Source organism: Pinus tabuliformis, chromosome 1_2 (genome assembly GCF_031772625.1).
Source record: "Pinus tabuliformis cultivar Carrire ecotype Pingquan chromosome 1_2, CPIR1, whole genome shotgun sequence".
NCBI classification, from domain to species: domain Eukaryota; kingdom Viridiplantae; phylum Streptophyta; class Pinopsida; order Pinales; family Pinaceae; genus Pinus; species Pinus tabuliformis.
In genome coordinates this window covers 1355890723-1355914551 of record NC_142298.1, presented here as the reverse complement: position 1 = coordinate 1355914551, position 23829 = coordinate 1355890723, and the positions used below count along the sequence as shown (strand labels likewise).

The following is a 23829-nucleotide window of genomic DNA, read 5'->3' as shown; positions in this document are numbered from 1 at the left end:
CAAAGCAAGGCCAGAGGAGTTGAGACTAAGGGTTTCTAACCGAGGAACCCAGACCAATGGTGCATTGCACAAGACGATCAAAGTAGGGGGCATCTCGACAGTGTCAGAAGGATTTCCAGGAGGGAAATCAAGACTCAGAGGGAGTCCAGAAGAGAACTTCCAGACAGGAAGTAGAGATTCAGAGGAGTCGAACAGAGAACTTCCAAGAGGGAAGTAGAGGAGCATCATGGCACTACACAGATTAAGAGACCAAGATAGACTAGATGGAGCATCGAACTTCGCAGTCTGGAAGGCCAGAATCTTATCCGTACTGGACAAGAATTGTGTCAAGAACTTTGCCTTGAAGGTAATAGCTATCCTAGTCGACCCCAATGATAATGACAAGTACAAGGAGGCAATGACAAGGGCCAAGAGCATTATCCTTGACGGGGTCAAGGATCATGTAGTACAACACATAGCCGAGAAGGAAACGACATTTGAGATGTGGGAGGCTCTCAAGAAGCTATACCAGCATACTTCTATGCAGAGAAGAATGTTGCTTGAGAATCAGTTGAGGTCGTATCAAATGAAGAAAGGACAACCGATTGACACCCTCCTCAAAGGACTGAATGAGATCCGAGATCAGTTGACTGCTATAAAGGCGACACCAGATAAGGAGTTGATGGTGAGGACAACCTTGAATATTGTCTCAGAAGACTGGGAGGTGTTTGTCCAGAGTATACTGGCCAAAAGGACTCTCCCACCTTGGGACGAGATGTGGGTAGCTCTTCGCCAGAAGAGATCAGACGGTAGTCGAAGACGGGTAGCAACAGCAAGGGGATCAAAGTCAAGTAGGAGGAGGAAGATGTGGCCCTAGCATCTGAGGGAAAGCGGGAGAAGTGGAAGAAGAAAGATCTCTCCAAGATCAAGTGCTTCCACTATGGGGAGCTGGCTCATTATGCGACCCAGTGTCCAAGGAAGAAGAGTAAGGGAGAGTCTTCCGAGACTAAGGCAGCCCAGCATGGGTAGAGAAGGAAGTTTTGACAAACGATGACTATGCCATGAGTGCACATCGAGTTGTAGTTAGGCAGACTATAGGCGATGACGGCAGGATCTTTGAGGTACCCAGCCTCTTAGATTAGACCTTGCTACGGGAACCCCGAAGAGAAGTAGCAAGACTGGCTAAGTCGGGTAGAGACAGATGCGGATGGAGCGGCAGAGAGAGATACAGTGCAGGAGTCCCGAGACAGCGTGAGGCTAGCAGGCTGCAACAGTGCGAGAGGCACAAGAGTGTTGCACCAATGCGGGATGGCACAGAGTGGTGTACAATAGTGCGAGATGCAAGGAGTCGTTGCAGCAGCGCAGAGGTCTGAGAGGGAGCACTTGTCAGCGGCAAAGGGAGCTTCAGCATCAGCAGATGTCTCTAGCCCAACAGGGAGGTCAAATTGGGAGATCAGTTACTTACTTCTCAATAAGTCAGTTGCAGTGCAACAGTGGGCAGCACGATGCAGCATGATGAGAGGAGGTGGAGTGCGGATGCAGTGCTGGGAGAAAGGACTAGCAGCAGGACGGATGCAGAGGGAGTTGTCGTACACATGCAGCAGTGGTAGTGGCAGAACCATGGGCAGCAGTACAAGATGCAGCAGTGCAGAGGATGTTGGGCAGAAAGGCCTAGCATCAGCACAGGTACCAATGCCGAATGATCAGAGTAATACTCAGTGAAGAGTATTGCTAGAGTTGATTTGGGGTAGCATCGGATGTGGTCTAGCAACGAAATTTGGTGGAGAGGTTGGGGCACATGAGATCTCCAATACCCAGAAAGGGTTTGGGCAGATTCTAAACAGATCAGGAGATATTAGAGTAATTAATATTTTTAATGGAGTCCCTAAGTCTAAACTTAGAGAAAATAAAATATTAATGTGTATTAATATGAATCTGTGTTAGGAGATTTGATCTACGACTTCTGGAAAAAAGGTTCCGGCGATTTTTCTGAACCTAGGGTTTCGACAACCATGGCCGCCGCCCCTTTCCTATCTGTCGCACTCTGGGCATCCGCTCAGGTTTCCGAAGATCCAAGGCCTGTTGGCCCCCTCCCCCGCCCTAGAAGCTCTGATGACTGGTCCATTGGCCACCGAAATGTTTTCAACGGCGTCGTTTGGAGGATGCCGCAAGCTTCCTCTCTGTACGCCGACACTTTTAACTTTCAGGCTTTTGCAGGCTTGAAGGAGATGACAGCGATAACCTTTGCGGATCAAGGCGGGGAACCCCTGAAGATCTTTGTATCGATGAGGGAGAAGACAGAAGGGGCTGGCGAGTCTGTGGGCAGAGCCTTCCCGCGCATAAGGGCAAACCTACGCCTTCAAAACTTCTCTGTTTCGACTATAACTGCCCTTGTAGCTGCTGCAACCATCAAGGTTCACAGAGAAAGGAACTGGAGAGTAGGGGTCCTTTGGAGTTTGGATATCCATTACCAACCTCGAAAACCTCTTCAATCTGGAACCACCAAGGATGAGGGGCAAGTGTTTGACAAAATGCTTACCCCAGATTTGTATCAAAACAGGGTCCTGGTCTCCTTCTCCGACCAAAAGAAATGTACTGGAAAGGCTTCAGATCGCCGACATAACTCACACGGCTCAGGGGCGGATTTGCATGAGCATGTTTCTCCAGATCTCACAAACGTGCGCTGCAGGGGAGCTGCACATTCAATCAAGGAAAATTCTGAGAGATTTACAGCTTGCCCTTCTGAACAGGAACCAAAGGAACCAGCACAGAATGTGCCATCTGTCAGAGTGAAGCCCTCTCTCTCAAAACAGGGCTCGGCTATCTCTGCTTTTATTAATGAAGGCGTCAATCTCCAGCAAGCGAGTTTTCAAATTCAAATAATTCTTCTAACAGGCAAAACCCTGCTCCTGGAGGTCCAGCCATCTCTTACAGTGCGCCAGCTCTCAAAGATTCTTGAACAGAGGTTGGGGATCCCTTCCTCCCTTCTGCGGCTCCTCTTTGTAGGTAAGCAGCTTGACAACAATATGCCTCTTTCCTTTTATAATATTGAAAGAAATGCCACAGTGATCCTATCACTCCGACTTCGGGGAGGTGCAGTTGGGCAATCATCTGCTTCCAAGGGCTTCTCCTACAAAGATGCAGTACATGCACAGCCGGCCAAGGAATCTGCCCAATCTACCGAGGCTCCCAAACCTTTCTTGGTGGACAAAATGGAGGAAACCCCTGCCATTGAAATCAATCATCCATCTCTGGATGACCAACACCAGACATATGCAGAATCAGCCCTCATTTGCAGATTTAATGGCCTTTGGCCACGCACTGCTGATCTATACCAGTGGATCCATTCTAACTGGACCAAATACTGCAAAGTCTTCTTCTGCTCGAAAGGCTTCTTTATTGTAGTCTTAGCCTTCAATGAAGATTACCAGAAAGCCTTAACGGGGGGCCCGTGGTTCTGGGGCTCAGCGGGACTTTTCCTCTCCCCATGGTTCCCAGACTTTGACCCCTCCACTGCAGTCATCTCAAAGCTCCCTATCTGGGTCAGGCTCCCAAATCTCCCTGCGCATCTTTGGCACTTCGCTGTCTTTCAAGGAATCGGGAACACCCTAGGCCGCTTCCTGGCAACAGATACTTCAAGGGGGGAGACTGGAATTTATACCTACGGCAGAATTTGTGCGGAAATAGACATTAGCAAAGGGCTGCCGGATCAGATCATCCTCAAAGTCGGGGACTTCCATTGGACGCAAACTTTGGATTATGAGAATACAGCCTTCAGGTGTCGCCACTGCCATCAAACGGGGCATCTCCAGAACTCATGTGCAGCGTTCCTCGACAAAAAGAAGAATCTCACTCGCAAATCCAAATCCAAGAGTTGGAAACCTTGTGCTCGTCCCCCTATGGATGACATAGAGTCCTCTAGCTCTGATGAGGATGACATTGAAGCGGAAGAGGAGAATTTAGAGCACCCAGAGGACTCTCCCTCTGCCTGCGCCAAGGATCCTTCTGCGCCCTTATTGTCGCAGAAACGTACTCATGAGTCTTCGCCTTCTGATTCAGATAAGGAGTCTCCTCCTTCAGCTCAGATCTGTCTACAAGTTGTTCCGGTCCAGCCAGATCAAAATGGTTGGGTCAAAGTCAGTAAAAAGAAAGGGAAAAAATGTAGATTGGAAGATTCTGCCCATGCTGGGTAGACTCCCTAGACCAGCTCGTTTTTTCTGTTCTCTCTATTCTCTTATGCACATGCCGTGTTTGCTCTTTGGGACCGATGTTGATCTCATATCATTTCCGGCTCCCATGCTCCTTAGCTTCGCTTCTTTGTAAGCTCTGTATGTACCATATGTCTTTTCTTAATAGAATTAGTCTCAATTCAGAAAAAAAAAAATATGAATCTGTGTTAGAATGGTCCAAAAGACATGGATCAAGCCAAATCTAATCTTAGCCGTTCATTAGGGACTTAATCTCGGTCGTTGATATGTCAACAGGAAAAGTATAAGAGGAGGCTTGAGGGTCACTTGGAGAACACACCAGAGTGATTCGTCATTCTATTCTCTAGAGTGGGGTTTGCTAAGAGAGATAGAATCAGTGATCGGAGTTGCAGCTGAGGGGCATTGAATACAGAGAGACAAAGAGGCAGAGATAGTGCCGGGAGAGCAGCGCAGTAGCCAAAGAGAGTGACGCAGAGCCAGCCAAGGCTCACGCAAGGCCACGCAGAGGGAGCCAGGGGTTGCGCAAAGCCTCAAAGAGGCCAATGTTTCTAACGCAGAGTGTCGAAGGGCTAACATAGGGCCTCCCAGGGCTGACGCAGACCCATTCGGGGTGACGCAAGGCCAGCGTGAGGGAGAGAGGAGCTGACGCAGTCCAGAGAGAGGCTGACGCTGGGGTTTCTTGGGCAGATTAGTGTTGAGTACCTGCCGGAAGGATTATCTGGGGTTTCAGCCAGGAGATTTGTCAGAACTTGAGAGGTATTATTGCCAAGGAAATTCTCTGTTGGGTAGGCCAGTTTTGGCATCCAAATTGTACTCTGATATTGCTTAATAAAAAAACCCTTAGATAGCTGCACCGGTTTTCCCACATTAGGTTTTTCCAAGGACATTAGTCGAAAAATAATGTGTTTGTTTCTATAATTCTTTTACATGTTGATCTGTAATATGTTGAGCATGCACTAGTGTTTATTTTCAGTATTTACATTGTAAATAACTTGTTAAGGAAAATAACAAGTAGGTAGGAATAAATCAGATAAAGTGCATGAAGGGTTTCTAACTAGGTAGACTTAGAAACTTCAACAAAGAAGTGGGGCGAAATAGAACTGTAGTTGGAGCTACAATGAAATAAAAAGGACAGGATTCTTGGGGTGCCCAAACTCTTGGACCACATAAGGCTATGGGAGCCCTTAATGACAGTAGCAGAATGACAAGAGTCAGTTGGTGCGAGGGATGATGGAGCAACAGTCGCAGAGCTAGAGCGCCAAAGTCTGAAGCAGCGCAGTGGAGTGATGCAGCAATGCAGAAGGCACAAAGCAGATACAACAGCAACACAGTAGCATCAAAGGGTCAGCACAGATTAGCAGCAGAGGTAGCTTCAGCGTTAAAGGGCATCCAGAGTCCAGACTGACCAGCATGTCAGCTTTTGGGTGACTTTTCAGTTGCTTCTCTCAACTGAGTTGCAGTGCAGCAGTTAGCAGTGGCAGTGCTATGGGCAGCATGATGCAGCATATTGAGAGGGAGTTGCAATACAGATGCAGCAATGACAGTGGCAGTGTCGTGGGCAGCAATACAAATTGAAGCAACGCAATGGATGAAGGGCAGCAGGCCGAGCATCAGCAACGCAGAGGACCGATATCGTGGATCAATGTGATACTTCTACTAGGAAGTATTGCTAGAGCACATTCCTCGCTAAGATGGATTGTTGATTTTTGGGTAGCATCGGATGTGCTCTAGCTCCGAAATTTTGTGTAGGGGTTAGAACACATTAGATCTCCACCCGGAGTGCATGTTATTCAAATAATTAATTTTTTTAATGGCGCCTAAGTTAAAACTTAGGAAATTAAAATAATTAAAGTGAATTAATGTAAATATGGGTGAGAAGCTTTTAAGTGACGAGGATCAAGTCTAATTTAATCTTAGCCATTGATTAGAGATTAGATCACGGCCATTGATTTTTCAATAGGAAAAGTATAAAGGAAAGCTTGGGGTCAGTTGGAGAACACACAATGAGAGCAGCACTTGAGCTAGATCAAAATTATGGGGCGTGGTTTGATGAGAATTTCGGAGTGAGCTTCTAGTGCAGAGAGGGGCAGTTCGGCAGTGGGACTTTCGTCCAAGGCTGAGAATACATAGCAGAGAGGCAGTACAACACCAACAAGAGACAGCGCAGGACCAGGAGGGTGCCGCAGAGGCTTGAGGGCTGACGTAGTCACATAGAGGCAGCGCTGGGGTTTCTATGGGGCAGTGTGGAATCAATTCAGCAAATCGATTTCTGAGCCGGGAAGGCTCATCGAGAGGGTAACACAGCTCCTAGAGGAGGTGACGCAGTCCCAGCGCAGAGCTGGGAGCAGCCATCGCTGCACAGCACTGGGGACAGCGCAGTCACCTGTGGGTTTTGTTCATCCATTTGCTGGATCTGTCTCAGGATTGAGGTACTTCTGTCGGATTTATTCTCTATTGGGTGAGCCAGATTTGGCACCCTAGTTGTATTCAGAAATCTGCATAATAATAAAACCTCCATATCTTCTGCACTGGTTTTCCCACATTGGATTTTTCCGGGAACGTTTAGTCCAAACATAAGTGTCCTTTTTGTGGTTGTCTCATTTATTTGTGTAGGCTGCAGTGTGTTTGCATTAATATTTTCTGAATAATTCTGAAAATAAATTTTAAAGTGAAGAACACAAGTAGGTAATGCAAATCAGTTTACTGCAATAGGATTTCTAATTTGTTAGATTTAGCAATTTTCATAGAGACCATGTGGTATCTCACATAGCTAAAAAAGATACTGCCGACAAATGTGGGAGGCATTAGCTACGCTATATGAAGGATCTTTCGAGCAGCGAAAGATGTACTTGGAGGAGAATTTGAGATGCACGCGAATGCAGAAAGGGGAGCGTGTAGACCCCTTCCTTACTAGACTTCAGGATGTCCAGGATGAGCTGGCTTTAGTAGGATCAGCACCCCAGCCTACAGAGTTTGTCCGATTAACATTGAACATCGTTTTTGAAGTTTGGCAAGTTTTCGTCGAGAGTATCCGGGGCAGAGAAAAATTGTTGTATGGGGAACGTGTGTGGGTTGATCTGTAGCAAGAGGAGATGAGGCGTGATCTAGTGAAGGCCACCATCAGTGGCAGTAGCAGCAGTGGGACGAAGCAAGTGAAGGAAGAGGAGGACGTGACCCTTGCATTAAAGGGGCAGCAGGAGCAACGCAGAAGAAAGAAGGATATTTCGAAGATCAAGTGCTTCAGCTACGGTGAGTCGGGCAACTACAGCACTCAGTGTCCTCTCAGAAAGAAGGACAAAGAGGAGAAACAAGATCAGTAGGTTGCATCCACTGATATCGACAGGTTGTCCTCTAGTTTGGAGGAAGAGTTTGCGATGATCACCGAGTTACCTCTAGGGGTGAAGTGGGGTGATCTAGAGTTGTAGCCCCAGAGAGCTACAAGATGGGCAGGATTCTTGAGGAGGTCCACCTCATGAATCAGTACCTTGCTACAGGAGCCCAAGACATGCAGTAGCAAGATGGATCAGTGGCAGTTGGTGCAGTCAGGTGCCAGAGTGATAGATGCAGTAGCTAGTAGCAGGTCAGAGACTGAGCAGCGCAGAGTAGAGTTGGCAGCAATGCAATTGGCACAGTGCAGAGTCAGCAACAACATAGAGGCTTCAGTGACAGCGCAGATGCTAGCAGCAGTCAAAACTCGGACGACGGATGCATCATACTAACCACATTTGGTTCAGTATTTTCGATTTCTTTCCATTGCAGTTGCAGCAGCAGTAGATGGAGAAGGTTGTCATGCAGATGTAGTGTTGGCAACAATTCTGCAGGGCCGGCAGCAGGATGAATGCAGCGATCAGAGTTGCGCAGTAGTTGGTAGGCAGCAGTAGCCAAATATCAGCAGTGCAGCAAGAGATGATGCAAAGATAAAGTGATGTTTCAATGGGTTGCAGCACTAGAGCACATTCGTCGCTAAGAGGGAGTGTTGATTTATGTAGTATCAGATGTGCTCTAGCCTCGAGATTTTGCAAAGAGGCTAAGACACATGCATTCTCCAATAACCATAAATTATTTGGGAAAGTTCCACCTAGAGATGATTTAATTAAAATAATTAACTTTTTAAATGGTTGCCTATGTCTAAACTTAGGAAATCTGGTTAATTAAAGGGTATTAATTAAATCTGATGTGAATCTTCTAGAAGAAGACGAGGATCAACTCCCAGTTAATCTTAGCCTTTGATTATGTTTTAATCTTGGTCGTTGGTGCTCCAACGAGAGATTATAAGAAAGCACTTGATGGGCACTTGGAAAATACATCGAGTGAGAGAGATCAAGAGATCGAATTTCTCAAGGGTAGCAGCGTTGAGTTGCTTGAGTAAGATCGAGTGATCTTCTTGCAATGAGGGGCAGGGATAGTAGTCCGGAGAAGAGTTTTCCAGATCCGGAGAGTACAAGGCAGAGGAGGCATAGAGAGGTTCAGAGAGGCAGCACAGTGCCACACAGAGGCAGTGCAAAGCTTCAGAGGGAGTTCGAAATTTAGCTGGGAGAGTTGAGATCTAGTGCCAAAAGCTGGGGTGTGAGACCGGAGGGCCAAAGGGTCGAATTTCCAGACAACAAGAGATGAGAGGAGGAGGTGACGTAGAGCCCAGAGATTGTGACGCAAATCTGTGTAAGTTGACGCAGAGGCAGTGTGGGGCTAGCCTTCCAGAGCCTGATCAGTGTCGCATCTCCAACAACAGTGTGAGATTTTTCTCACTAAGTCTTTGCCAGTTTATTCTCTGTATCAGATTTCTAGTTTGGGCATCTAACAATTTGTACTCAGAAACTACTATATAATAATAAAACCCTTACCTGCTGCACCGGTTTTCCCAAGTTAGGTTTTTCCGAGGACATTGTCTGAAAACAACTGTGTAAATGTGTGTGCGTTTATTTTTGTCCAGTGTAGTATTTAGTTTCTGCAGTATTTATTTTGTTTAGGATGCAGTGTTTGTATTTCGATATTTGCTGTAGAAAACTACAAGTAATTTGTTTAAAGGAATTTAACGAATAGGAGAAATATCATCAGTTTGTTGCAGTAGCATTCCGGGTCACCTAATTTTCATAAAATATACTATCATAAAGTGTGCTAAAGAAGTTGATTTACATTGCTGGTCAAATTGGAAATTTTATGTTTCATGTGTTGGGCAAATTTCATCATTTGAAGTGTTTTTCTCACTGTTGTCATAGCATTAGTAAGGGCTGAATTTTCTGAGTTATTATGGCTGATATAAATTGTCATAAATATGAAATTGGCTTATCTTATCTTGCTCTCAAAGATTGTTTAACTTTGCACTCAAAATCTGAGTTTAATCTTGTTGATAAATAGAGTTGATTTGGGCTTCTAAGTTTTGGCATAATATCTTCTGTTAATAGTCATTGGTGGATAAAGTTGGTTACTTGAAATTTACACTTGTATCTCTTAGCACTTGTTTAAGATTGCATCACAATATTGTTAAGTACTCTTGCATTAAGATAAATCTCACAAAAGCACTTAAGTAAATTAAGCAATCTTAACTCAAGATAATCTCACCCATAATCTCGTGCATAAGCATACTAGATTTAGATTGCATTAATAATTGACCTCCTAGCATAAGCTAGGTTGATAGAAACATAGGGCAACCCTTCTCACTTAGCTTGAGGGGCCTCAGCAACTCTTCGATGGTTAACACGGTGACCTTGCAATCGTCAGAGCCACAATCTCTGCAACACCGGAGGCATCGGGTGATAGGAGCACAACAGAAGGTATCGTTAATCAGGCCCTAGCCTGCTTCCTGTTGGCCTCCTTCCCACAACCTACCTTGGAGCCCAGCTTCAAAATAGTTAAAGGAAGGTTACATCTAGATTAGGCATTTAACTAAAAATAACCAAGATCTTTGCATCACACATAGGTCATAGGTTTGCATATCATTCAAGTTAGTCAATCATCTTAAGCAGCAAGTGTCCATCGGTCATTTGGTTCCATTTCATTATAAGCAAGACTTTGACTCCATTAATTCACTGATCTCATACTTTAAAATATAATTTAATCAATAATCTTGCTCGAACTTAACCAATTGGCTAGGTCACTCATCCATGTCTCCCAAACAAGTTGGTTTCCAACTTGCTTTCTTTCATCTCATTCCATAGGGACTACCCCCCATAGCATGTTGTTGGGAGACAGCTAAAACAAGTGGGTGGGGATCAGAGTGACAACCCCCATCTTGAGCATTGTCACGGTGCCTCTACAATCCGGGCGACAAGACTTCCATTGACACATGCATAGGTCACTAAAAGACAAAACATACTACACCACAAATTACATTTGGTGACAATAAGGGGGCTAGCATGGCAAAACTGCCTCTTGTTCCATTATCAATAAAACAATCAGTACTAAGAATTCCCATTAAGCAAAAGCTATACAACTAATAGCAATGAGTTTGGAAGGTTCTAAAGCTATTTATTATTCATGTTCATCTGCAAACAAACACTCGCAGTAACAGATAAAATTTGAATAAATAAGATTAATTCCAAAGAGTATGCACCCCATGAAATAGTACAAGTTCTGACATCAGCATGGAATTGTATTATACTTTAATAATAATAGACCAATTACCAGAAAAGGTTTGAAAAGCTCTCGTGAAGTTGTCATCTTTCCTTAAAATTGTGATCTCATTTTTTACCAAGACTGCAAGGTATTCGCCACTTGCAGAAAAAACAATTGATCTTCCCCTACCCTCAAACAAGTGCTCTTTACTAGCTAACCAGCCAATACTGAATAGTCTCAGCCCTGTACACAAGAGTATAACTTGCTTAAATAGAGATCAGAGAATACTTAACAAAAATTTACAAATTTTGCACTAGTCATCATCAATTAAATCCAAAAGTATCAATGCAATTCTCAACCGTTAAGCCTATAAAATGTTGTTTCAGTGCAGCTGCTAATCATAGGTTATCCTATTCAAGACTGTAAGAAAGAGAATCAAAATCCAAGAAGAAAATGATTCCCAAAAAAACATGATACACATTTGAAAATACATTTTCAGTGACAGATCAAGATACAAGTGCAATATGGTATAGATATAAAGAAAACAGTTACAGAAAACTATGCTCCTTAAGCCTCCTACCATTTCTATAATCAGTGATAAGGATAGTAGAGTTGAATTTCAGTTCATCTCAGTGCAATTACCTCATAGAGGATTGAGAGAGGTTCAACATAACAGGAACACAATTGAACTTTAGAAAAATATTCATGCCCCATTCAACACAATTGAACTTTAGAAAAATCTTAATGCCCCATTCTTTCCTTGAAAGAAATGTTCGATGTCTCAGAAAAGAAAAATTTTGAAAGTTTGGAAATTTACAAAATTGGAAGGAAAGTCAAATGGCCATTAAGACAGGATGTTCAACTGAAATCCATTTTTATTTCTTAGTCTCTAGATGTTAGAATATATTGTAATTTACATATAACTACATTACAATTATATATGTTACATGCCATTGATTAACATTAATAATTATTTATCCTCGTGGATTTCTTGTTAATTTTAGATATGTTCTATGCTTAGAGCAATTTATTTCAATTTTTCCAATTAGCTCAATATCTTTTCCAGATTAGCAATCACATCAGCATAATAGTAAATAGCAGATAGAACATAAACATAAATCGCAGAAGACAAGCCAAGACAAGAGGACACAAGATGTGGCGCTAGCCAGGGACAAACCCCAATGTGGTGAAACCCTTGATCAATTCTTCTTATATGTTCTTCAATAGTTCAGTAGAGAGAGAGATAGTACATATACATCAGAAGTCAACACTTTGACTTGACAAGATAAGAGCATAGATCTTCTCTAAGAAGATGTCTCATGAGGTAGCTGATATGGACTCAAGTGATTCCAACACCTTGTTATACCTATCACAGTGCTGCACCATGCTGCACCATCATACCATGTCCATCATCACTGAATTGCACCACGCTGCACCACTGCTGTGTTGTACCTCACCATGCTGTACCCAACACACTGCTCTTCAACATAATGCTTGCATCATATCATCATGCTGCACCTCCTTGTGTTGCATCTTCAAACTGTACCTTACTGTACCCATCATGCTGCATTTCCTTGTGCTGCATCTTGATACACTTGTGCTGCACACCCTTGACTGCCCATAACAGCTCTTATTATGGTGCTATGCCCTGTGGCCTAGCACATAGCAACCCTTGTAGCAAACGTATCCCAGATATTGTCCAATCATCATTAAAGCAGCAACATTTAACCTCTTGCAATAATGCTGCAATTCTGGGACTGGTTAGGGTACTAACCACAGTCCTTAACAGCCCATCAAAACTGACCCAGAATTGCTCCTAATGACAGTGCTTGTCCTCCAATGAGATGTTGCCCTCCATGCTGGCCCTTTGAGGTAGTTTCAAGTCCAACGCTTTTACCTATCTCCCTAACACAGCTGCGGCATCCAAACAATCCCAAACAGCAGTGTTGTCTTCTCATAAACTCTGCCTAACCAACAGCGCATGCCAGCACCCAAACACATTCATTCTTCACAATGTCATAGGGCTCCTTCTTGTTGATTTGGGGTAGCATCGGATGTGCTTTAGCCACAAAATTTGGTGGAGAGGTTGGGGCACATGAGATCTCCAATACCAAGAAAGGCTTTGGGCAGATTCTAAATAGTTCATGAGATATTAAAATAATTAATATTTTTAATGGAGTATATTAATGGAAATTAATATGAAACTGTGTTAGAATGGTCCAAAAGACATGGATCAAGCCAGATCTAATCTTAGTCGTTGATTAGGGACTTAATCTCGGCCATCGAAATGTCCACAGCTTTGTTGCACGAAACTTCAAAGAACCCGGCGTTTCGGGCCGTACCCATACCCGAAACTCCGAAACTTGGCCGAGGCCCGAAACTCGACCATCAAAAATTGCCAAGTGAAGGATAAACGAATTAATCTATGTTGCACGAAACTTCAAAGAACCCGGCGTTTCGGGCCGTACCCATACCCGAAACTCCGAAACTTGGCCGAAACTCGACCATCATGTGATCATATATTAGAGTTAATATAGACTTCTTTTTCCTTTTAAATTGTCATATATGGGTCTTATTCCCTTTTTTCTGCCAAGATAATGTGTTATTCACTTATCTATATATATATATATATATATATATATATCACGTTTCCGCTGACGTTTCAGCAGACGTTTCCATTTTTGGGAGGTGACGTTTCTAAATGTACCCGTTTCGGAAACTTCGAAACGTTTCGACGTTTCATGCAACTTATGTCCACAGGAAAAGTATAAGAGGAGGCTTTAGGGTCACTTGGAAAACACACCAAAGTGATCAGTCATTCTATTCTCTAGAGCGAGGTTTGCTAAGAGAGATAGAATTAGTGATCGGGAGTTGCAGTTGAGGGTCATTGAGCACAGAGACACAGAGAGGCAAAGATAGTGTCGGGAGAGCAGCGCAGTAGCCGGGGAGAGTGACGCAGAGCCAGCCATCCAGGAGCTGCGCAGAGCCTCAGAGAGGCCAGCGTTGCTGACGCAGAGGGCCAGAGGGTTGACGCAGGGCTTCCTAAGGCCAACGCAAACCCATCCGGGGTAACGCAGGGCCAACGTTGGGCAGAGAGGGGATGACACAGTCCAGAGAGAGGCTGACGTTGGGGTTTCTGGGGCAGATTGGTGTTGAGGAGCTACCGAAGGATTATCCGAGTTTTCAGCCAGGAGATTTGTCTCAAATTGAAAGGTATTACTGCCAAGGAAATTCTCTGTTGGGTAGGCCAGTTTTGGCACCCAGATTGTACTTTGATATTGCTTAATAAAAAAACCCTCAAATAGCTGCACCGGTTTTCCCACATTGGGTTTTTCTGGAGACATTGGTCCAAAAATAATGGTGTCATATCGTGTGATTGTTTTTGTTTCCTTTAGTTGTTGATTTGTAGTATGTTGAGCATGCACTAGTGTTTATTTTCAGTATTTACATTGTAAATAACTTGTTAAGTAACATAAAAAGTAGGTAGGAATAAATCAGTAAAGTACATGAAGGGTTTCTAACTATCAGACTTAGAAATTCCAACACATGACTGCCTATTAGTGCCATTGGTGATTCTAGTTGTAGTTTGTACAACCTATTACTTTTACATGGTAATGAATCCCAAAATGATATCTAAGGTAGGAATAAATCAGATAAAGTGCATGAAGGGTTTCTAATGTGTCAGACTTAGAAATTCCAACACTTTGCTGCGGCTAGGGCTCTTCGCTTACTACGGCTAGGTCTTCTAGATCTGCGGCTAGGGCTCCTTTAAGGCCTCCTCATGACAGTGAATCTGGATGTGTATAGAAGCTCTCCTAAACGTGGATATATCTCCCTTCAATGATCTTGCTTTTGCTATGGCTAGGAGCCTCTTTTGACTGCAGTTAGGGCATCCATTTTTCCTGTGTCTAAGGGCTGTCTCAAACCCTTCCAAAACAGCATATAGGATTAGGGCATGACTGCGTTTAGCTAGGGCATGATAAGACCTGCAGCTAGGGCATGATAAGACCTGCGGCTAGGGCATAATAAGATTGCATTAGGGTCAGTTGTTAGGCCTCCTTCACCGTGCTAGATCTCCTTGCTTGGACTGTGGCTAGGCTTCATGAACTGCGGCTAAGTCTCCTTGATTGGATTGCCGTTAGACCACCTTCTTTAGGACTGCGGCCAGGGCAGTATTAGACCTCTTCTTAACTGTGGCCAGACTGCTACTAGGGCTTCTTGTTTAGTCTCCTTTCCTCCTACGTCTAGGGCTTCATCCTCCTAGATTTCACTTGCCACTAAAACCCAAAACAAGTGGAGAGAAATCAAGAGTGAAGTGTGCGTCTAAATGACTATCAAGTCACCTTCTTTTATACTAAAATGTTGAGCACAAGTGGGGTTTATTTGGTTGTTGGCCGACCTTGACGAATTGTCCCATAACACAAATAAATTCATATCTCCATGAATACTTGTCAAAATCGAATGATCTTTAGATCGATCCTACACCTCTCGATGAAAGGAATCTAAGAAAAATATTAGTTTCCATAAACAAGATGACCCACATGGAGTTTGGCCCTAGTTGCCAATTTTAACACTCCCTCTCAACTAGGGAGAACTCCATCTGCTAATCCATCTGCCAGACTGTACTATCTCTGCCATCAATGCCCTGCACTGCTTTGCTCTGCTCTGCTAAACCATGAAGAAGAAGAATTGATTGAGAATGTCTCATACCATTCTCTATTGACCCAAAGTCAGTCCCATATGAAGAGAGTGTGTCATACCACTCTTACTAATCCCAGATCAGTTCCAAAAGTGAGCTTTATCACTCTTACTGACCCGAAGTCAGTTTCATTGATCCCAGATCAATATCACAAGAGAGTGTCTCAAGCCACTCATACTGACCCGAAGTCAGTTTCATTGATCCTAGATCAATATCAAAAGAGAGTGTCTTAAACCACTCATACTAACCCGAAGTCAGTTTCATTGATCCTAGATCAATATCATCCTAGCATAGGGAGTACGGTAGTAACACGATGCGTCCATCGATACTACTATGGTTCCTATCCTCATTTCCCTACTCATTGGCCAAATGAGACGTACTTCCCATGAGTCCCAGACTGCATGGGTAGGATGTCACTGCAGGAGAAGGATGAACCACTCATCTTGCCTACATGTTGCAAGCAGTATTCCAGGGGAAGGCTGAACCACTCACCCTATACACAACAAGTCACTAGGGGAAGGTTGATCTACTCATCCTATGATTGTGTCTCGACAGGAGAAGGATGAACCACTCATCCTGCCTACATAGCAAACCACTAGGTGAGGGTTGATCACTCACCCTATGGTTGTTCATCGCTCCACGATGTACCCTCAAGCCCCCTGAAGCTCCTAGAGCTCAATGTCCATATCATATAGGACCCTTGGGAGAGAGTCTCACCACGACTCCTAGTCGTTCTCGGAAAGTCACAAATTTGACCTTTCCCAGGGGCTTCCAAAGAATGTCGGTGACCTGCACATCAGTCCTAATGCAATGGACTCTTCTTGCTCATCGATGTACCATATCCCAGATAAAGTGGTACCTAATGTCTATATGCTTGGAGCGATCATAGAATACGGGATTCCTCAACAATCAAATCCCCTTCTAGTTGTCACAGAAGATCACGGTGGTATCCATCATGTGTCCGGACTCCGAACAGCTGTTGATTTGGGGTAGCATCGAATGTGCTCTAGCCACGAAATTTGGTGGAGAGGATGGGGCACATGATATCTCCAATACCCAGAAAGGGTTTGGGCAGATTCTAAACAGTTTAGGAGATATTAAAATAATTAATATTATTAATGGACTCCCTAAGTCTAAACTTAGGGAAATTAAAATATTAATGTGGATTAATATAAAACTGTGTTAGAATGGTCCAAAAGACATGGATCAATCTAGATAAAATCTTAGTTGTCGATTAGGGACTTAATCTTGGCCGTTGATATGTCAACGAGAAAAGTATAAGAGGAGGCTTGAGGGTCAATTGGAGAGTACACCAGATGATCAGTCATTCTATTCTCCAGAGCAGGGATTGCTAAGAGAGATGGAATCAGTGATCGGAGTTGCAACGAGGGGCGGTGAGTACGAGGCAGAGAAGCAAGGACAATGCCGAGAGACCAGCACAGAAGCAGAGAGAGGCAGACGCAGAGCCAGAGGGAGCCACGTAGAGGCAGCAGAGACTGCGCAGAGCCAGAAGGGCCTGCGTCATCCACGCAGAGGCTGCAGGAGTGATGCAGAGAGCCAGAGAGGCTACGCAGAGCCTCAGTAGGCTGATGCAGAGGGTTTCAAGCTGACGCAGAGGCCAGCAGGGCTGACGCTGAGCTTCAGATTGTGTTGGAGAGGGATTTCGTGGAGCAGGATTTCCGAATACTTGTTTCCGAAGAGAGGAATTGCTACCAGATTTTTATCTCTGTCGAGTTAGCCAGTTTGGCACCTAGTGTACTCAAAAAAGAGCTGCTTAGTAATAAAACCCTCAAATAGCTGCACCGGTTTTCCCACATTGGGTTTTTCAGGCGACATTGGTCCAAAAATAATGGTGTCATTTGGTGCGATTGTTTCTGTTTCCTTCAGTTGTTGATCTGTAATATGTTGAGCATGCACTAATGTTTATTTTCAGTATTTATATTGTAAATAACTTGTTAAGTAACAGAACAAGTAGGTAGGAATAAATCAGATAAAGTGCATGGAGGGTTTCAAACTGGTAGAATCAGAAACTTCAACAACAGCTCGCTGAAGAGCTTCCTCAAACAGACAACCTCATAGGAGGCCATACTCGCAGCAATGTACTCTGCCTCAGCGGTGCTCAAAGCCATCATCTTCTGCTTCCTACTCATCCAGGAGATCAAGGAAGAACCCAAAGAGAAACAACACCCGGAAGTGCTCTTTCGGTCCACCACACTACCTGCCCAATCAACGTCGGAATATCCATGTAGCCTCACATCCCCGGCAATGTATCTCAACCCATGAGTGATTGTGCCCTGAAGATTCTTGGCACCAATCTAGTGAGGCTCAACCATATATGAGCTCAACATGCTAACTGCAAAACATATATCTAGACGAGAGTTAACCAAGAACATCAATGCTAGTATGAATTTATGAAACTCAAAGGCATTTCCCAAATCAGGTCCAACATCACTACCACATAACTTTTGAAAGTTAAGCTCCATAGAGTTAGTCACGGGCTTGCAATTTACCATTCCAAATCAAGAATCCAACTCCCTCTTACTTTTGCAAATGAGAGGGTCTACACCTGTCTGGAAGAGGTCATCCTCATAAGGTGCCAGTATGAGAGGTCTATCATCCACAACCTTCAAGCAATGTTTGGATCGGCTTCACTCCTAGTGAATCTCAGCTTCATCAGACAGTGATCAATCCTCTCATATCAAGCCCGGGGTGTTTTGCTTCAAGCCATAGAGGTCTTTCTTCCACCTGCATACATGAGATTCCCAATCATGAATCTCAAACCCCTCGGGTTGTTCCAACCTATGGACCTGCTACATGAGGGGAATGGTCCCTGTTAGAGTCGGTCTAGTAGCCCTTCACCAGAGATCAAAGCTCTTTGCATTTCATGATTAGGTGTCCCATCAGTGTGATCATGTTGCATTCCGTTAGGCATGCCATAATCCTGGTGGAGGGAGTTTGTGTCTTTTATTCCCCTCTTGTTTGGCACTGCTGGTTCAGGTTTGTTTAAGTAAATAAAATCCTCAAAGGGTCATTCATCTTGCTTTAAGTTTTGAGGTCTTAGGTCTAGGGTTGAGTCCATTTTTGTCTTGAGAGGTCATAAAGGACCAGCAGGCCAGAGGGATGTCCTTCATTAAACATTTCTCATCATTGTACAGCTAAATTTTCACCTTGTTCTCAAAAACTCTGTTTTTGAAAACAAAGGTCATTATCTCATTTTTGTAAAAATTCTCAAAATTTCAAATTCTTCAAATGTCGAAGTGCAGCCTTGGTCTCCTTTGCCAAAGCACCTTAGAAGCTATCCCTGCAAAAATTTTCAGAAGAAATCATCATTTCAACCAATTTTTCAAAGAAAAGAAATCAAAAGTCAGAGCCAATTAATTCAAAAAAAGTGTCAACACTCAAAACATTACAAAGTGGGTTTGGGCAAGTAAAAATCAAAAGGAAACCTATAAAAGCACATCACTCCTCATTTGCAACTCATTTGCCTCTCACAAGCTAAGTGAATCCTTGCAAAGGCGATTTTAGGAGTTCTTGAGCAAGTTGAGCAGTTTCAGAGGCGCGCTACGCGTCAGGGGCGCGCTACGCATCAGGGAGATTTTTTCAGTGTTATTTTGCACGTGCGCTACGCGTCAGAGGGGAGCTACGCGTTGGGCAAGGCGCGCTACACGTTGGGGTTTCAGCTCAACAAACTGCCAGCAAGTCATCAAATTGATTTTTCTCTCAGGCAAAGTGCAGGTAGGCCTCTCCTCCATGGTTAGATTTGGTTTTGTAAGATGAAAGAGAAATTTAATATGTTCAAACGCTATGAAATTGATAAATCAAAACCCTATATTCTTGTGAAAAATTTAAAGTCTCAATGGTGCTAGGGTTTCAAATTTCTCTTGCTGTCCAAGGTTGCCCAATTGTAATCCTTTCTTTTCCCTCATTTTCATCACCTTTCCCTTTAAAATTTTCCCATGAAATTTCACAATTCTCCTCTCTAAAATTCCTAAAAGCATACTTAATTACTAAACCCTACTTCACTTTAAAATCCCACAATTTTGTAATTTCCCATGCTTGTCTTCCCTAAATTCCTTCTTTGTGTTTATTCTCCCTAATTCCCACATGTTCCCCTATCCCTAACAATTCCCTTGTATTTATGTCCCCTTGGTGACAGCATTTGAAAAAGTCAAAAAGCAGTTAATTGGGTGCCAAGTCAGCAATATATTTCAGTCATCTTGCCTTCATAACCATGTCAGAAACCAAATCAGATTATGAGCAAAGTTATTACAGTGATTCAACACCAGAGGTAGAAGTGCCAAGGAGGCATCACAAGGGTGGTAAGGGTGGTCGACATGTCAGAGAGGAGCCCACTTCATTGGCTCATTTGCAAGCTTGTCCACTTGCAATGTCATGTTTTCAGTATCAATCATGCTTTGGATATTGTGAGAGGATCTCACAAATTCAACACCATAGAGAGCTGGTCCGCTTGTTTGTCCTACATTTGCACAATGGCCATGTGAACCTTGCAGGAGTGGATTTCACCTTATCACCTGAAATGGTTGCTCAAGCCACCGGGATACCAAATGTTGGGGAAGAATGGACCAAGCGCAAGCTGCTAGACAAATTTCATTATCAACCATACATCAAACCCGGATGCATGAGGCACATTACTGCTGTTTTTCCTTTCAAATTCCTAAGGGATGAGTATGCACCCTTGATGAGGCTCATTATGCGCTATTTCACTTGTGAGGGCAGATTTTCACGTTTATATTCGTACCATATCCGTTTGTTGATGCATTTCACCCCGGTACGAATGATGAACATTCCATTTTTCATGTGCCGAAATATAGAGAAGATGGTGCCCGTAGTGCAAAGGAAGAACCCCGCACAGCAACTCAAAAGTATATATCATTATGCACTGATCGAGATTGTAGTGATGCATCAGTTAGCACAGCAGGGTATTGCTTGGGAGGATTTCATTTCTCGCGACTTCTTTATGGTGCCACAGCCACCTCCCGAGATTGTCCATGATGAGGGAGGGCCTTCACATCAGTTTGACATTCCTGAGCCAGAGCATGTCAGTGCTCCTCCATATGTTACATATCAGAGAGGCCACAGGGTCTTATTTGCATCTGCACGGCGAGTATTATCTCCACACCAGGTGGAAGGGGTCTCGCCTTCTTCATCAGCACAGCGAGTGTTATCTCCACACCAGGTGGAAGGGGCCTCGCTTTCGACAGCAGCACAGGTACAAGAGAGAGGCAAGCAGCCCAAGATTGATGAGGGGCCATCAGGTGATCCAGACATAGATATTGTGGACCTTGATATCAGCTCTCCTAGCTTAGAGTCAAAGGAGATCATTCAGCAACTTAGGGCGGAAAATGACTTGTTGCAGCAAAAGTTGGAAATGGCAAATTGGACAATCACATACTTAGAGCAGCGCAACAAGCAGTTGGACGATGAACACACTCTTGATGAGTTGCGGAGGATTCGAGAAGACCGGAACTTGGCTCGCAAGAGACCCAGTGATTTGACACCTATTGAGCAAGGGTCTATGCTCATTCGGGTGAACGCTCATTTGGAGAGGTTGATAGCCAAGGCAAACAGGGACAAAGACATGCTCCGCCACATGAAGAATCATTATTGGGCCCGCATGCATGTGTGCAAAGCAAAAATGAAGGTATTCAAAGCACGCTTGGCCAAGGCACTAAAACGGAGGAAAAGGCCCGATCCGCTTCAGATTTTGGCTGAAGCTACCTTGAGGGCGCATGGTGCTCAATGATACACCTCCAGCTCAAAATTCAGGAAATTTGGAGCAATTTTGCTCAATTTTGAATTTTTTGTGCCAAAAACAAGTTTTTGCCCTCAACGCGTACCGCGCAGCGCGCTACCCTTAAGTTGGGGAGGTCCATTTCAGGAAAACTCAGCATTTTTGGATTTGTCATGACGAATTACACTTGCTCAACCACTGCCAAGAAATTTCATGAAGATTTGAGCCCCCAAAAGGTCAAAAAACAAGCAAAAAATGACCTTCTGCCACTTTCTGGACACACAGGAAGCAGTCTTGGGAGATTGCAATTTTGGAGGGGCAAATGGCCACCAAATTGAGAAATTCCACTTGGGCTGGAGAGTAGACATCCAGACCTTTCCAACAAGCCCACTTGTGCCTCATTTGGATGCGGGGAAGTGCCTCAAAAGTGGCCTGAAAGGCGTGCTACGCGTTGAGAAATGGCGCGCTACGCGTTGGGAAAATTTGCCAGTTTTGCACCTTCAGCACAGGAAAACGCAACAGTGACTAGTTTTGACTTTTTGGTTGGATTTTTCATCCTCTTTGATGTAATTGATGTAATTTCATGTTGACATGATACTTTTTTACCTATTCTAGAAGATTCATTCATAAAATGGCAAAAAATTAATGAATGAATTGGTTTCCTAGCTTATAGAGGCAAGTTGTTTTGATTGCCTAGATTGTAGTGCTCAGTTTAGAATTGGTTGAAACAGCTCCTAGGATGATGAGCTCGACCCCTAGAGGCAAGGGAATGGTTAGCTTGCTTATATTATGTATTTTCTTAGTCATTTTCATGGTTGGACTCTTAAGGGATAAGCTTAGACTGTATTACTCTTTGTATCTCTGCAATTTTGGCAAAGGAAAGACCAGGGTTTTGCAGCATTATTTGGGATTCCTGTGGTGATTTGTGTTGATGGTGTGTTTCTCTCATGTACTTGTAAGTTTGTTATGTGTATCATTTTCCTACTCTTCTCTTCTGCAAATTAAGTAAATGAAGTGTTAAGGTAGAATTCATGGTTTCTATGCTCTGCCTTTAAGTTTGCTTAATATCTATGTTTTCATCTGTTTAAGGAGAACTCTCGATGGTTTCTTGCTCTCCTTAGCTCCTCACCAGTCATTTCCATCCATTCACTTATTTCAAAGGCATCAAGACAATCTCCTACCTTGCCCCAAAAAGACCTCTGCAAAAACTGTGTCTCATCCCCGCACCCAAAATTGCCGTGCTCAGTTTTCCAACAAAACCCTAAAAATCTAAAATCAAATTTTCCCTATCAGTTTACTAGTCTAAAATCAGTGTTCTTTATTGGTCATCTCAGCTTTTCGAAAACTTTTTGCCGAGATAGACCCGGAGAGAGCCCTCTCTTGTCCCCGTAGGGCTAGCTACGAGGTTAAGTGGTTTGATGTTGCCTTGGATTTTGTCTTTTTCAGCCTGAGGCCAAATTCAAGCGCTAACATATTGGCGACCATACTGGGGAGAACAAACTTGTGTGTGGGTTGATGTGTTTGTTTCATGAGTCTTAGACGGAGCCTGAAGTTATGCCACGTAGCCTTCGAAACGCTTTTGCTTTGCATAAGCGGAAGTAGATAAACGCTGCTTCAGTCAATCTCCGTGAGCTTGTGAATACAGCACTTCGATTGCATTTTACCCCAGTTCATTTGTAAACTCTGAACTTTTGATGATTAGTTGAGAGTTTTCACAGGCTGATTGGCTATTTGTTCCTTGATATCCAAGCTGGCTTCAGATTCTAGTCATATATTCAAATCTCACTCATGTCCAGCTGTTTTTGAGTATCTTGAAGACATTGACTTTGACGATAGTTTTGAGTTGTCCCTGTTCAAAACCAAATCTGAAAGTGCACTTGATTCTCAAGTTCTCAACCCTGATTTTGCTGTCGCCCTTGAAATCGAGAGACATAATAAATTGGTTGAAAATTTCATCCTAAGACACCTTCAGACAGATATCCAAGTTACTAATCTTGCTAATTTCCTTGAAACTATATCTGCCAATATTGGATCTACTATCACGGCTTTAGTTCCGCACGAACAGACCAATCCTCCTTTTATTTCTATATCCCCTATAGTCACACATCCTGAATCTACAGTTAATTCTCCCTCTTCATCTCATATCGCTTCTCCCCCGCCTACACCTCCCTATACCCCTCATTCACTCACTCCACCTGCTACTCCTAGACCCAATCTACCTAAAGCAATGGCTGCCCGGTTTGCCCCTCTTACTCTTCCTCAAAATCTGCATGTTATGCCAGCTGATTATCAGAGTAAAATTCCCATGTTTGATGGCACTCCTCAAGGTGTTTCCGCTCAGCAGCATATTGATAAGATGACAACCTTCTTTGATCTATATGAGATAGATGAAGAAGATGTAACTATGCGTTTGTTTGTGCAAACATTCGGTGGAGAAGTAAGAAAATGGTTCAGAGGTTTGACAGCTAGAAGCATACCTACATTTGATGAACTTCAGAAGCAGTTTCTAGATCGATGGGAAATCAGAAAGGATCCACTTCAGATCAATGCCGAGTACAACAATCTCAAACGCAATCATGGTGAGTTTGTCCAGGATTACATTATCAGATTTAATACGGTTTACAATGCTATTCCAGATG

General features: G+C 43.6%; 1 protein-coding gene across 3 annotated transcripts in view; it reads right to left on the bottom strand.

Moving 5' to 3' along the window:
• Positions 1-23829, bottom strand: part of LOC149211259 (MAG2-interacting protein 2-like) — a 542599-nt gene that overhangs the window by 393054 nt on the left and 125716 nt on the right. For all 3 annotated transcript variants that reach the window (XM_089396982.1, XM_089396981.1, XM_089396983.1), the window contains one exon: positions 10809-10982. In XM_089396982.1, coding sequence (XP_089253108.1) covers positions 10809-10982 — 174 coding nt within the window. The remainder of the gene's footprint in view (positions 1-10808; positions 10983-23829) is intronic.